The 12,302-nt window shown below is 36.3% G+C and overlaps 2 protein-coding genes across 2 annotated transcripts; both read right to left on the bottom strand.

The window, feature by feature from the left end:
* Positions 1-522: 522 nt before the first annotated feature.
* On the bottom strand, positions 523-1,585 carry LOC111380994. Its single transcript, XM_023004677.1, has 2 exons — positions 1,166-1,585; positions 523-1,077 (listed from the first exon to the last, which is right to left on the bottom strand). Exons 1-2 carry the CDS (start codon positions 1,583-1,585, stop codon positions 523-525), a joined length of 975 nt encoding a protein of 324 aa, XP_022860445.1.
* A 280-nt stretch (positions 1,586-1,865) lies between these two features.
* Positions 1,866-3,875, bottom strand: LOC111380993 (L10-interacting MYB domain-containing protein-like). Its single transcript, XM_023004676.1, has 2 exons — positions 3,339-3,875; positions 1,866-2,477 (listed from the first exon to the last, which is right to left on the bottom strand). The coding sequence occupies exons 1-2, from the start codon at positions 3,663-3,665 to the stop codon at positions 1,866-1,868; spliced, it is 939 nt and encodes a 312-aa protein (XP_022860444.1). The 5' UTR covers positions 3,666-3,875.
* Positions 3,876-12,302: the final 8,427 nt, after the last annotated feature.

Below are 12,302 nucleotides of genomic sequence, written 5' to 3'. Positions count from 1 at the left end.
GCAATTGCCTCCGTGTCACGGAGACTTGTGTCTCCATGACAATATTTGTCACGGAGACACAAGTTGTCTTTATTATTTTTTTTCATTTTTTTTTTTGATTTTTTATTATTATTATTTTTTTAAGCATGAGATCAATTTTTTCCTTTTTTCTTAAGGGTATTGCACAATTTTTTTTTTACACGATTTAAATCGTATCCTTAAGATATTGCACAAAAATTTGTCAAAATTTGTGTACGATTTAACACGTTTGTTCATTAATTTGTTTAACTTTAATGTCATTGTATTATCGTAACTTGCCATGCTTGAACGTGGTTTCAAAATGCATTGTCTAATAAATAATTTTGTACTTTGCCAATTCAAACGGTGGATGCAAAATTCACCATATTTCGAGCAAGTTAAATACCAAAATGCACCATAATTCGAGCAAAATTCACCATAAATTTATTTTTCACATTTTTCCAAACCACTTTTTTAACCATTTTATTTTTCAAAACTACTTTTCAACCACATATAAATACACGTTCACTGACTTTGAGCCAAAAAGTCGCAGAAACGATTCCATTCATTTCGTTGCGTTTCTAGAGCATTCAATTCAGCAGCGGTTTGCTCCTGCTCATCTTGAAGTTCTACCTCTGCCGCGTCCGGATCTATCTCCGCCCTTGTGAACGCTTCGTCGACAACTCCTGCCCGTCGAAGGAAGTTGTGTATACCCATCGTGGCTAGGACAACAGCAGTTTGCATTTTGAAATTATAACTGGGCATACGATCAAGTATTTTCCACCGAACTTTCCACACACCAAAGGCACGCTCGATAACGTTTCTGCATGACGAATGCCTGAAATTAAATCTCTCACGTGCGTTGCGAAAGTTTCGTCTACGACCCGTCTCACCGTCGTAGAACTGCTGAAAATGATACAGTATATCAGAACCCTTGTATGGAGCCATGTACCCAGGTCTATGGGCGAATCCTGAGTCGACAAGATAAAAATTTTCCTGGGGCAGGATGGGGAAAATCAATTTCAGGACTATGTATAGACCGAGCCAACATGCGTGAATCATGCGTTGTTCCTGTCCACCCTGCATGCACAAATGTGAAACATAAATTAAAATCACATGCTGCCAGAACATTTTGTGTTGGAATGCCCTTGCGTCCGATGAAATTTACTCGTTCGTCCCGCGGCAAGATAGCTTGCACGTGCGTTCCGTCAATTGCACCTATGCAATTCTCGAATAGCGGATGCTGGTTCAAATTTGGTACGTGATGCTCCGCACCGTGATTATAGTTTGGATCAGGTCTGATGAGGCGTATAGCAAATTCGCATGCGGCATCAAGCACAATTTTGAAATAGTGCCCAATAGTTTGCAAATAATGATTGAACAAAGTTCGAACCTGTCTGTAGCCCTTTCCATGGGCTAATATGCATAAAAACATTCCAACTTGTTCATACATATCAACTTGCTGGCCACTATGCAGTCTATATTCGTCACAGAGTATATGAGTGAATGTACGCAGCATGGCAGGATACATCCTGAATTCTGCATAACACTGTTCGGGATTACATTGCATGGCGTCTAGCATAAACATGTGTCCGTGTACTAACTGTGCGTCATTGTTTGAATAGGACCCTTGGAATGAGTTAATGTTCAAGCACGTATAGTAATTGGCATGCAATGGCAACAGTTACATAATCTTTTGAAAGTGACATGAAATATTTCATTGCAGTTGTGGATTCGTGAGATCACTTAGTAGTAAAGTCCCATTTTTGTTCACATAGACATGCCGAAATGAAAATGAAAAAACAACACACAATTAAAAATGTCTACATAAAACTGATGTAAGGGGAAAATTTTTCGTGCCGCAGATTTCACTTCGGATGAGCCTTTCTGTGCTCCAGCCAGCTGCACTCGAACCAGTCCAGTTTATCGTTCGCGTCTTCCTGCATTGCAAGTATCTCCCTATTACGCCTCAGTGACAGGAAGCTCAACGTCCAGAAGTACATATCAGTTTTCTTGTGCAATCGGCCAGTCGACAACATCTCGTTCATGAGTGTCTGCGCGTCTGGAACATTAGGACCCAGCAAATCGTTGATTGTAGCTGCTACCTTTTCACTGGCAGTGGAAGCACGGTTAACAGCGTCCGATATATCCGAGGCGGACATTTTTGCTCTCTTACCTTTTTTGTTATTGCCGCAAGACCTACGTTTATCCCCACTTTGCGGCCTTGACATGTCCGCACTGGATCCAGCCAATTCTGTATTCTCGCTCTCATCACTTGACCCGGTGCCTTCCTCGTCAAGCGGTTGACTGTCGCGTAGGTCCTCGAGTCCACTATCTTCGAACATGGAGAAGCCTGTCCTGCACATTGTTGAGGGTGTGACTGCATACTTATCGTTGTCATATGCATCCCCGAATAGCACCTTGAGGCTGTACACCTCCCTGCAGTCTTTGCCTTTGAATTCTTTGTAGTCCTTATTTTCCTGTTACACATGCAGAAGAAGTTGAACATCAGAATGCTTCAAAACAGCAATGGTTTCAACATAGCATAGGAACTTGTGTAGTCAAAATTTGAAAAATAAACTGTGTTGTGCATATCGAAAGTAATAGTCAGTAAGTCACCTTGAGTGTTGGAAGAAACAGAGCCCCAAGCCTCAAAGCCATTCAATAGTCACTTGAAATTGAAATTACAAGTCTGAGGAGACAAATCAATAGTTTTTCATGTTTTTAGATGAGATGGTCATTTAAGCTTCTAGACAGATTTTCCAAGAAGTTGGTGATTTATAATAAAGAAACGTCATCCCATGTGTATACAGCCGGAATCTTAAGAATAAAACTGGCTATTTTCCTGACCTTATGAGGCGATCGATTCTCTTTTTTTCCCTCTTGAATGTGTTATTTACCCCGTATGGGGCCAATATATTTAGGATTTCTGACTATAAACACAGCCTAATTACACAACATTTCTAGTGAAACTCACCTAATTACTCCAAAGTCTTGGATCTGGGTTACTGATATATATTGAACACAGACGACAATATTTACGAGGGCCAAACACGCATAAGGACAGCATAGCATGTCTCCTTCTTCAAGATCTAACAGTTTTACTTTTTTCGCACTATTTTCATGATTAAATTCCAATCATTGAACCTAAAAATTTAAGAAAATCCCGTGGCAAGTCTATGGAAAAAGAATGAATATCAGGATCCTGAGAACTATGAAGATGCTGACTGGGGAGGGTATATAGTGAATAGAAAATCAATAGCAGGACATTGCACGAGTTTCCCAGTTTGAAAGCAATTCAATTTGTAAAATGCAAAAAATGACCATATTAAGCAGTGTACCTTCATCTTTCTCTCCCACCAGTCGTCGGAAGCAGTAATATATCCCGTTTTGGAGATGTACTCCACTCCAGTACTGTGAATAAGCTCCATCAGACGTTTGTGTTTCGTTCGAAGACCATCCCAATGATTCTTCAGCTGCTGCTTTGTCCAACAGTGACCGGAGTTCGAATTGAACAAACGGATGAGTTGGTCCCATCCGTGTTTCGTGAAGCACTTTCCGTTATGGTGACCGTCGGCTATCACCGTCTCGCACGCCGCAATGAAAATCCGGTTCTCATGTGGATTCCATTGGGCGTGCTTGCGCGTTGGAGGTACTGGTTGGGTCATGCTGGGAAAAGGGTTGGAGGTGGACGAATTTATGTTTCCACCCGTCTGCGACAAGAAACGGCGAAGACGAGTTCGTTAAATAAGTTGGGTTCAGTTCAAAATTGTGTGTTCTGTAGGTGCAACAAAAAATTTGGAACTGAAAATACTTACTGAGGGGACATATGGGTCCATGTTGTGAGCTCACAAGCTGTATTCCGGCAAGCAGGTTCGTCGTCGTCTACTGCCTAACACGAGTCCGTATTTGACGGGGAAAAAAACTCTTAGACAATAGGATTTGACGGGGAAAAAATTCCTTCTTTGTGCTGCCAAAGCGCTAATTGAAGGAAAAAAATATTTACGACTAGATCTGGAAGTTCATCGTCGGGTGTTTGTAGGGAGAGAAATATCCGAAATGTGAGGTGCCGGTGCAAGGAAAAGGGAGAGAGAATCTTGGCAGTTGAGAGTGTGTAATGACTGGGTTAATATTGGAAAAATGAGAGTAAATGGCCTGTTGTTGTACTGCAAAGATGTCAGAATATTTTCATTAAAAAATTGTCCAACGGTGCAATTTTTGATCAGCAACAGTCCAAATTCAGCTTAAAATCACAGCCAGACAAGATATAGATACGTGCTTCGTACATTTGACTGGACTCGAGCGCACGTAATAACTCGTGAGTTTAGTCACACGTCTCTTTTTCTTAAATATGCAGAGTCATTTTCGATTCAAGATAAAATACAAAATAAAAAAGTTGAAATTGGGATCGTGATACAAAGAGAGAGAGCTTACGGGAAATGAAAAGGAGAAAGATCAACGTGATGGTTATGAAGAACTTTCTCTCCATTGTTTACTTCGATGATTAAATGACACTCCAAGTTGACCAATTTATAGGAGAGGATGGGTGATGATATGGAAAATGACCTTAATGCTATTTTCCCCATCATTTAATTAGCCTTATCAATTAATGCACATGATCATAAAGTCAATTAAATGTATGAGTATCAAAATTATTTTATTGACATCTCATTATTTTTAAAGAGCATATTCTACAATTTAGAAAATACTTAAAAATTTTAGATAGTAGAAATTTTTAAATACATTAATAAGCTCTTTATATTTAACATTTAATTTTACAACTCTTAAAAAATATTTATTGTTTTTCCTATCTTTTACTTTCATTGACTTCCTTCCGAATTATTATATTATTTTCTTTCATTAAATTAAAATATTTTGAATGCATTTAATTATAAAAAGTGAATTTGGCTTTTCAAATTTAGAGAGCCATTTCAGAGCCCTTTTCTTTTCTTTTTTTTGTTTCTTTTTGTCTTTTGTCTTTTCCTTCTTTCCCATTTTTCTTTTTTTCCTTTTTCCCCTTTTCTCTTTTCCTTTTTGTTTTTTTCCTTTCATTTTTTCCATTTTTTTAAATGGACTATTCGGCCCAGTCCTCATTTGGATCAAAGAGTCAACCCTTTTGTTTCTTTTTTTCCTTTCAATTTTAATTAAAAAATTTTATAATAACTTTTTTTAAAAAAATTCTGTCTGCAATTCATTTAGCCAGTTAATGGCCAATCCCATCACTGTTCATGATCAATGTCTTAAACGTTTTCTTGGCAGAGGCAGCAAGAGACTTTAGGGCTTGTTGGAGGTTTTTTCGGAGAACGCTATTTTATTAATAGAATCGATGTAAAATGAATTTACGTCTTGTGTATAGTAGTTGCAATTCGATTCGCTTAATTTTTTAAGATTATGTTTTATTCTGTTATTTCTTGTTCAATGATCTACCATTTGAATTTTTGCAAGATGGAATACTATCTGGATGAGGAGTTGAGACGGATGGGGAGAAAACTACTTGAAACAATAGCTTTGACAGTTTCACTATGGTACTGGAGCTGTTGGATTACCAGCACGTAGATATTTTACGTTAGTCCTTCCTCTGACCCCTATATCAGTTAAGGAAGGTACAGTACTCCGGGCAGATCATCAATACACTATTGTATCTATTGCACAGGGCAGTCGACGGTGGTAGCTTTCACTTTGACCTCGGAGGCAAAGCCACTACCTTCTCCTTGTTCGAGTTTGTCCCGATGATAGGACTAAAGATTATAGGCAATGAAGCAACTCGTGACGATACTCAAAAAAATAATAGGCTGCACGACACAGATTTCTAGGAACAAGGGACAGTGCTTCTACCGTAACTGATGGACACAATCAGGGAGTGTGACCAGATGTTATAGGCAATGAAGCAGCTCATGATGATACTCAAGAAATAATAGGCTACACGACACATACTTCTAGGGACAAGGGACGGTGCTTCTACCGTAACTGATTGGCACAATCAGGGAGTGTGACCAGATGTTAGACAGATTGAAGCTATGTTCGATCTACATCCTTAAGAACGTGGTACGATATCATCATAAAAAGATTGCGATCAACCTATTCCATCAGGAGAGCGTTGATGATATCAATACCTTCAATAACTATCCATGGAGGCGGAGATGTTTCGAAGATACCGTACACATCTTTATCAGATCATACTTGAAACCCAAGTGGTCCGTACATAGTACGATACTTATGGATTGTCATTAGCAGTGCAGGTAAATGTCATCACGTAATCAATGTTAAAAAAATTTTATAGTAAATTTTTATATAATACTTTATATGCTGCAGATATGGACAAATGAGACAATCTCACTTTTGAGTACACAGTTTGCTTGACAAGGAGAGACACACTGCCCTCGAATGCACCATTGGCAAGTAGACGGATGCTAAACCAATTATAGTCGGACTGGAGGCACTTCATGCTTACCATTCAATTGACAGGGCTCTTTATGCTATCCTTGCGACTGAACTTTGGCGTGATCCTGTGGAATCGTTGCAGATTATTGCCTTATGGCTTTGGTTAGAGCAGGTGGGTTTTGGCAAAGTCACAAGGAAGATCTTGGCATCTGCTCCGTTGTTCATCAATCAAACTGCTGAAGAGGCTATTACGTGCCTCAAGTGTATAAAGGATTCAAGCTTCATATATTCAGCTGAAGCCACCGATATTCCTATGACTCGTAGCATTATCGACAAAGAGTATCCCTTCGATTTTTCAATGAGAATCGTGTGACTGCTTTGTGTGAAGTTAGCAGGATTATCGATGAAGACTGCATCCACGCAATGAGAGACATCATTGGAAAAGCGATTAATGGTAATTCTGGAGAAAGTTCTTCAAGAAGCCTGATATTGAATCCATTAAGCGCTGCTCAGAGTTCTTCCTCTAATCCTACTTTGATGCCGTTTAATGGTGGACAAAGTTCACTATCAAATGATTCAAACCACATGATGGTTCCATCCAATGTTTCTCGACGTTCTTTACCAAATCCCATTGGAGCACACAATGGTGGGGGAAGTTCCGGACATAATCAGATGAGGATTCCAGCCAATGCTAATACTGAAGAAAGTTCATTGAGAAATCGGATGATGATTCAAGAAAATGCTGCTCGAAGATCTTTATCAAATCCTTTTCTGATTCCATCAAACCAGATGATGACTTTGTCTAATGCTTCTCGACGTTCTTTATCAAATCCTAATGAGATGCCATTCAGTGGTAGACAAAGATTGGAATCGAACCAAATGAGAGTGTCACCTCATTTCGACGAGTCCATGATCCGTAACTTCTCTAGCATGAGAATGCATTCAGGGGAAATAATCGATTCATAAATCAGGTACCACCCGAGGACAGAACAATGTTTGTAACACTTTCAAGGGGTTACCCTGTGGCTGAAACAGAAGTTCGGCACTTCTTCACTACGGTGTTTGGGAATTGCATAGAGTCCTTCCGCATGCAGGAGGTGGGCCCTTATGAGCAACCACTCTATGCGCGAGTCGTTTTCCGCAAAGCCTCGTTCATCGATGAAATTCTCGATGGTACGGAGAAGGTCAAGTTTTCTATCTATGGGAAACATGTTTGGATGCGCAAGTTCGTTCCAAGAAATTCCTCTTCCTCTTAACTGGCTTTGATGTGATAGACTGGCCGTGCCGTGTCTCTGTGTTTCCTTCCCGTCGTTCGCCTTTTGTTGTTAATGTAGTCGTCTTGAAGTTAATGTAATTTCTTTCTTCCGCATCTTGTATTTTCAATTCGACTAGTGAATGTAATATATTTATTTTGTTACTTGGAGTAATTTCAGTTATTTTCAGTAGACTAGATGACTTTTTAAGAGGGATATCTACTATATTAATCATCAGAAAAGCAAATAAGCAAATTATTTTCATCCTCCTTCAACTCTCTTGATCAATTAAATTACTCCTATCATTTTTTATCCCATATAAAATCTACTTAGCCACTTCCACCTAAACTCATTTATTTCTTCTATTCAAGATAAAACCATCAAAAATATATAAAAAGGAAATATGAGAAACTCGGTTAAGGTAATTCAAATAATAAAATGATCAGCAATAACTGGCATATGTAATACAAACAAAAGACCAGAAAGCCATACTTTAATTCTAGACAGTAAAAGATTAGCATATTGACGATAAATAATGGCATCCATGCTGATACAGAAGGATCAATAGCAAAGCAAAAAAATCCCGCGTCACAATAGCAATCACACGATTGACAATACCTACCTTACGGTATTACCACTCTACAATTCCTTTTGGAAAGTGTGGTACCCATTTTCCCCGGTACTTTTGCTTCATAACCCAATGTCATAAAATATGAACCATATTTTCTAAGGGATCCTAAAATATGAACTTGTACGAATACATTTTGCAGTGTTTGATCTAGTAAATGATGTATAAGCTTGCAAGCACACAGATATGCTTAAAAAAATGACTCATTTTCATTCATTCTGGAAATGAAATGGTACTGAACCATCTTTAAACTCATACACATGTATTCCCTATTTAAATTACTTTTGAGAATTAGAAATAGCCTTGAACTTTTTATGGATTAGTACTTGACGAATTCAAGAATGACATGCATTTTCAATTACAGATTTCGAACATTATTGCATAGATTTCCTTTTTCTTATTAAGTTAAAAATAAATTATTTTAACCATGCCTGTATGAAGTATTACTTTCAAAATTGAGAATTTATTTAAGCTTAATTTGCCAAACATGCAACTTGTATGACTAATTTCATTTAATTCATGTGTGTGTGTGTGTGTGTGGCCATGTTCAGTAGAAGTACAACAATTTTCTAGTAATTAATTTTTATTTTTAAATGTGTTTAGATCAGTTATTCGTTCCTTGAAACTTCTTTGCGTTTGCTCATTCTTCTTTTAATGCATTTCCTCAAGCTGGTGTCATGGACCATGGCTTCAAGGTCTTATCTTTGAACAAAAGAGCAAAATTTTGTGTAAATTTAACAAAACGTCAACATGGGCAAGTATATTCATAATTTTGAAATTGGAATGATCAAATACCAATAACATATATTCGTAATTTGTAAGGTTGAATAATAAAGAATAGGCCACAATCAGTATTTATTTATTTCTATATCATCTCATTATTTTGTTACATGGCATTTCCACTGTCATTTCTGGGGAGAGGCTGATCACTTTAACAACACTTATAGCAGATGCATTGAAATCGGAAACCAATGCATCTACCCTCATCATAACCTTCTTTCCAGCAGGTTTTAATACACGAGCGCTCGAGAATGCATGGCCCTTTGAACAATCCACTTGGTGAAGAACAAAGCCTTGCTTCACTGGACACGATCATATCTATATGGTGATTCACCATCCATCCAACAAAAGAAATAATTTAAAACATCAGTAACAAGAAACAAGACCAAAGAAAAAGCGAAATTTTTCGTTTTGGATCGAATGATGAAGAAGATAAAGATACATGCTTGGTGCATTTGACTGGATTCTGCAGTTTTGTCATGTGTCTCTCTTTCTGTATTAGTCATTTATGGTCCATGATATGAAAAAAAAGTACACTTAGATCGTGCTTTGCAATTTAAGTCCTCGTTTGATCCCTATTATTTAATGTTATAATTTTTGGAATAGTGTTTTTTTGGAAAAAGTATGGTTGAAAAGAAAGAAAAAAGTTTTTGATTTATGTGTAATATTATTTTATTGGAAAATGTGTGGTTAAAAAGAAGAAAAAGAAAAATGTATTATAAATTTAATTGGGCTCAAATGGGGGCCTAAATTAGACTATACCGAATATTTTTAAATAGGAAATTACTTTAAATTGTCTATTATAGTTAAGAATCCAATATGACCTATAATTCATGCCTAACATGCACTTAATGTGGAGGTGTCCTATCGTGTGTCAACAAGTAAATACTAATAGAGGCAGTCGTTAGAACATAAAATAATGAGACCAAGATAAAACACAAAATTAGAAATTGAAATTGAGAACGTGATACGAAGAAAGAAAACTTACATGAAATGAAGAGAAAAAGGATCAACATGATGGTTCTAAAATTTCTCTCCATTGTTAACTCCGACGATAAAAATGACACTCCAACTTGACCTAATTTATAGAAGAGGATGGGTGATGGTATGGAAAATGATATTAATGCTTTTAGAATAATGCTATTTAACCCCAATAGAATGACAATCTCAATTTATGTGACGCTAGATAATAGGTTGAATAAAATGTGAAATTAAATGATTTCATCTATCATTTAATGTCACATTAAACTGTGACTGTAATCCTAGTGGACTAGATAACATTATTCATGCTTTTATCCCTAAAAATGATAATAACAATTAAATGTAAAGTCAACAAGTCAAAAAAAATGTACGGATACGAAAAATAAATTCACTTTTTTATTGATCTTTAAAACTAGATGCAATAGAATATGGGAATATTCCCAATGGAGATAAATAGCATTACTTTACATCAGAAATGATCCCCATGTCCACCGTTGGCATTTTAACTCATGCTCATCATGGGCATTAAATCTAATATGCAATTTACATTCAATTGGCCTTATTATTTGGGCCAGCAATTCAAATTTACGAACATAAATTCCTTTGCATAATGTCACCGCATAAGGATGAATAGTATTACTCTACATTTAATTGGCCTAGTCATTTGAGGAATAAATTATAAGGCCATTTAGCTGTTGAAAAAGTATTTATTGCGAAATCTCTTTTCCAGGTTGTCCCAAGTAGTGATACTAGCATGTGGTTGAGACTCCAACTATTCATGCGGCATCTCTGAATGTAAATGGAAATAATCTGAGTTTAATAGCATCATTATGTACCCTTTCAAATTGAAAATTTTGGCACATCCGCCGAAATTTTGAAACATGAGTCATTAGGATTGCCGGAAAATTGAATATTGCTGCTGAATCGATTAATTGATAAGATCTGATGGATGTCATCCAAAATCAGGATATACAAAGTTATAGTGCTGATGAGCTACATATGTGGTGTGAAATTGGCAACTCTATTTCATCAATTTCAGCCATTTCCTCTTGTTGTAGTTGAACTTGTCGAGTAGCTAATCAACTGCGCCTAACACAACGATCAATCTAGCTTCTTCATTGAACATAGTGATTGAGCTTGAAATTCTTTCTCCTTTCCGCAAGGAGCAAGAGACCACCTTTGTGAGGAGGCACCCCTTCTCTCAAAGTTACGGGGGCGATTTTACATGTTTCATATTTTATTGTTCTTTATTGTCTTTAGCATCTACACTTGTGTGTTCAATCTCTAGATTGAATGGTTCAAGATTGTCTCGAACGGAGCATACATCGAATGCCTTTTAAATATAAGCAAACAAAAAAAAAGTTAGAAATAATTTAAGCCAATATCAAATAAAGAAACACTTTTACTACAACGTCACCAAAAATTTATTCGATAAAAATTACAAGTAAATGATATCAATAAATTAGCAATATTCTGATGAGTAAACATGTAATATATTAATTAATAGAGTATCTTTCCCACGAAAAGTATTCTATCTAATTATCAATCAAATTACGTTTAATCACTATTTGAATGAAAGCAGAAAATTCAAAATGTGGTGATTTTCTGAAAATCTATTGATTTAGAAAGCAAAATTAATATGGATGTGTTTTTAACTTTTTTTGGGTTTTCAAATCAATGTGAAAACTGAAACGTAACGGGTTTCATAAATTCACCATAGTTATTTCCTTAATTCTAACAATTCAATTCTAAAAACAATTGGTTCCATGTATATTGCTAAATTTCTCTAAATTAATTGATAACCTCTCTCGAGTAAAATTAAATCCTATGCAATTAAGTCAACTCAATATACGAGATATGAATCAGAATATTCCTTAATTAAATGCATTCAACCTCAAATAATTCACTTGTAGACCACAAAAATAGCAAGAGTATATCTTTCTTCTACCCAATTTCTAATTTACTATGCGATCTAAACAAATAACTCAACTCTCAGTTCGTTCCCGAAATCTTGTTGACAATTCAATAAAATGTAGCTAATTATTCCATGCTTTGTTAATAGAAGTAAAAATTTCATATAAAAAGTAATTGTAAAATTAAAACGTAAAAATTAAAGTCTAGGTTCAAACTAGGTTTCTTTGTTCACGCTAACAAAGAAATTAGTTAGAGATCATAATTGAAGAGAAACAAAGATTTGAATTAAAATACAAGATTTTTGAATTGCTTCTTGAATTGAAGAAAAACAAACCTTACACCAACGAATCCTTCTTTAATCCTAAATT

This window comes from Olea europaea, unplaced genomic scaffold (assembly GCF_002742605.1).
Source record: "Olea europaea var. sylvestris unplaced genomic scaffold, O_europaea_v1 scaffold224, whole genome shotgun sequence".
In the NCBI taxonomy this organism is placed as follows: domain Eukaryota; kingdom Viridiplantae; phylum Streptophyta; class Magnoliopsida; order Lamiales; family Oleaceae; genus Olea; species Olea europaea.
The sequence above is the reverse complement of the archived record's forward strand: the minus strand, read 5'-3'. Positions and strand labels throughout refer to the sequence as shown.

Coding starts and splice junctions, on each gene's coding strand:
- LOC111380993 (XM_023004676.1), bottom strand. CDS start 3,665: ATGACCCAACCAGTACCTCCAACGCGCAAGCACGCCCAATGGAATCCA. Junction 2,478..3,338: donor GGTGGGAGAGAAAGATGAAG/GTACACTGCTTA, acceptor CATGTGTAACAG/GAAAATAAGGACTACAAAGA.
- LOC111380994 (XM_023004677.1), bottom strand. CDS start 1,585: ATGTTTATGCTAGACGCCATGCAATGTAATCCCGAACAGTGTTATGCA. Junction 1,078..1,165: donor TCTTGCCGCGGGACGAACGA/GTAAATTTCATC, acceptor TTGTGCATGCAG/GGTGGACAGGAACAACGCAT.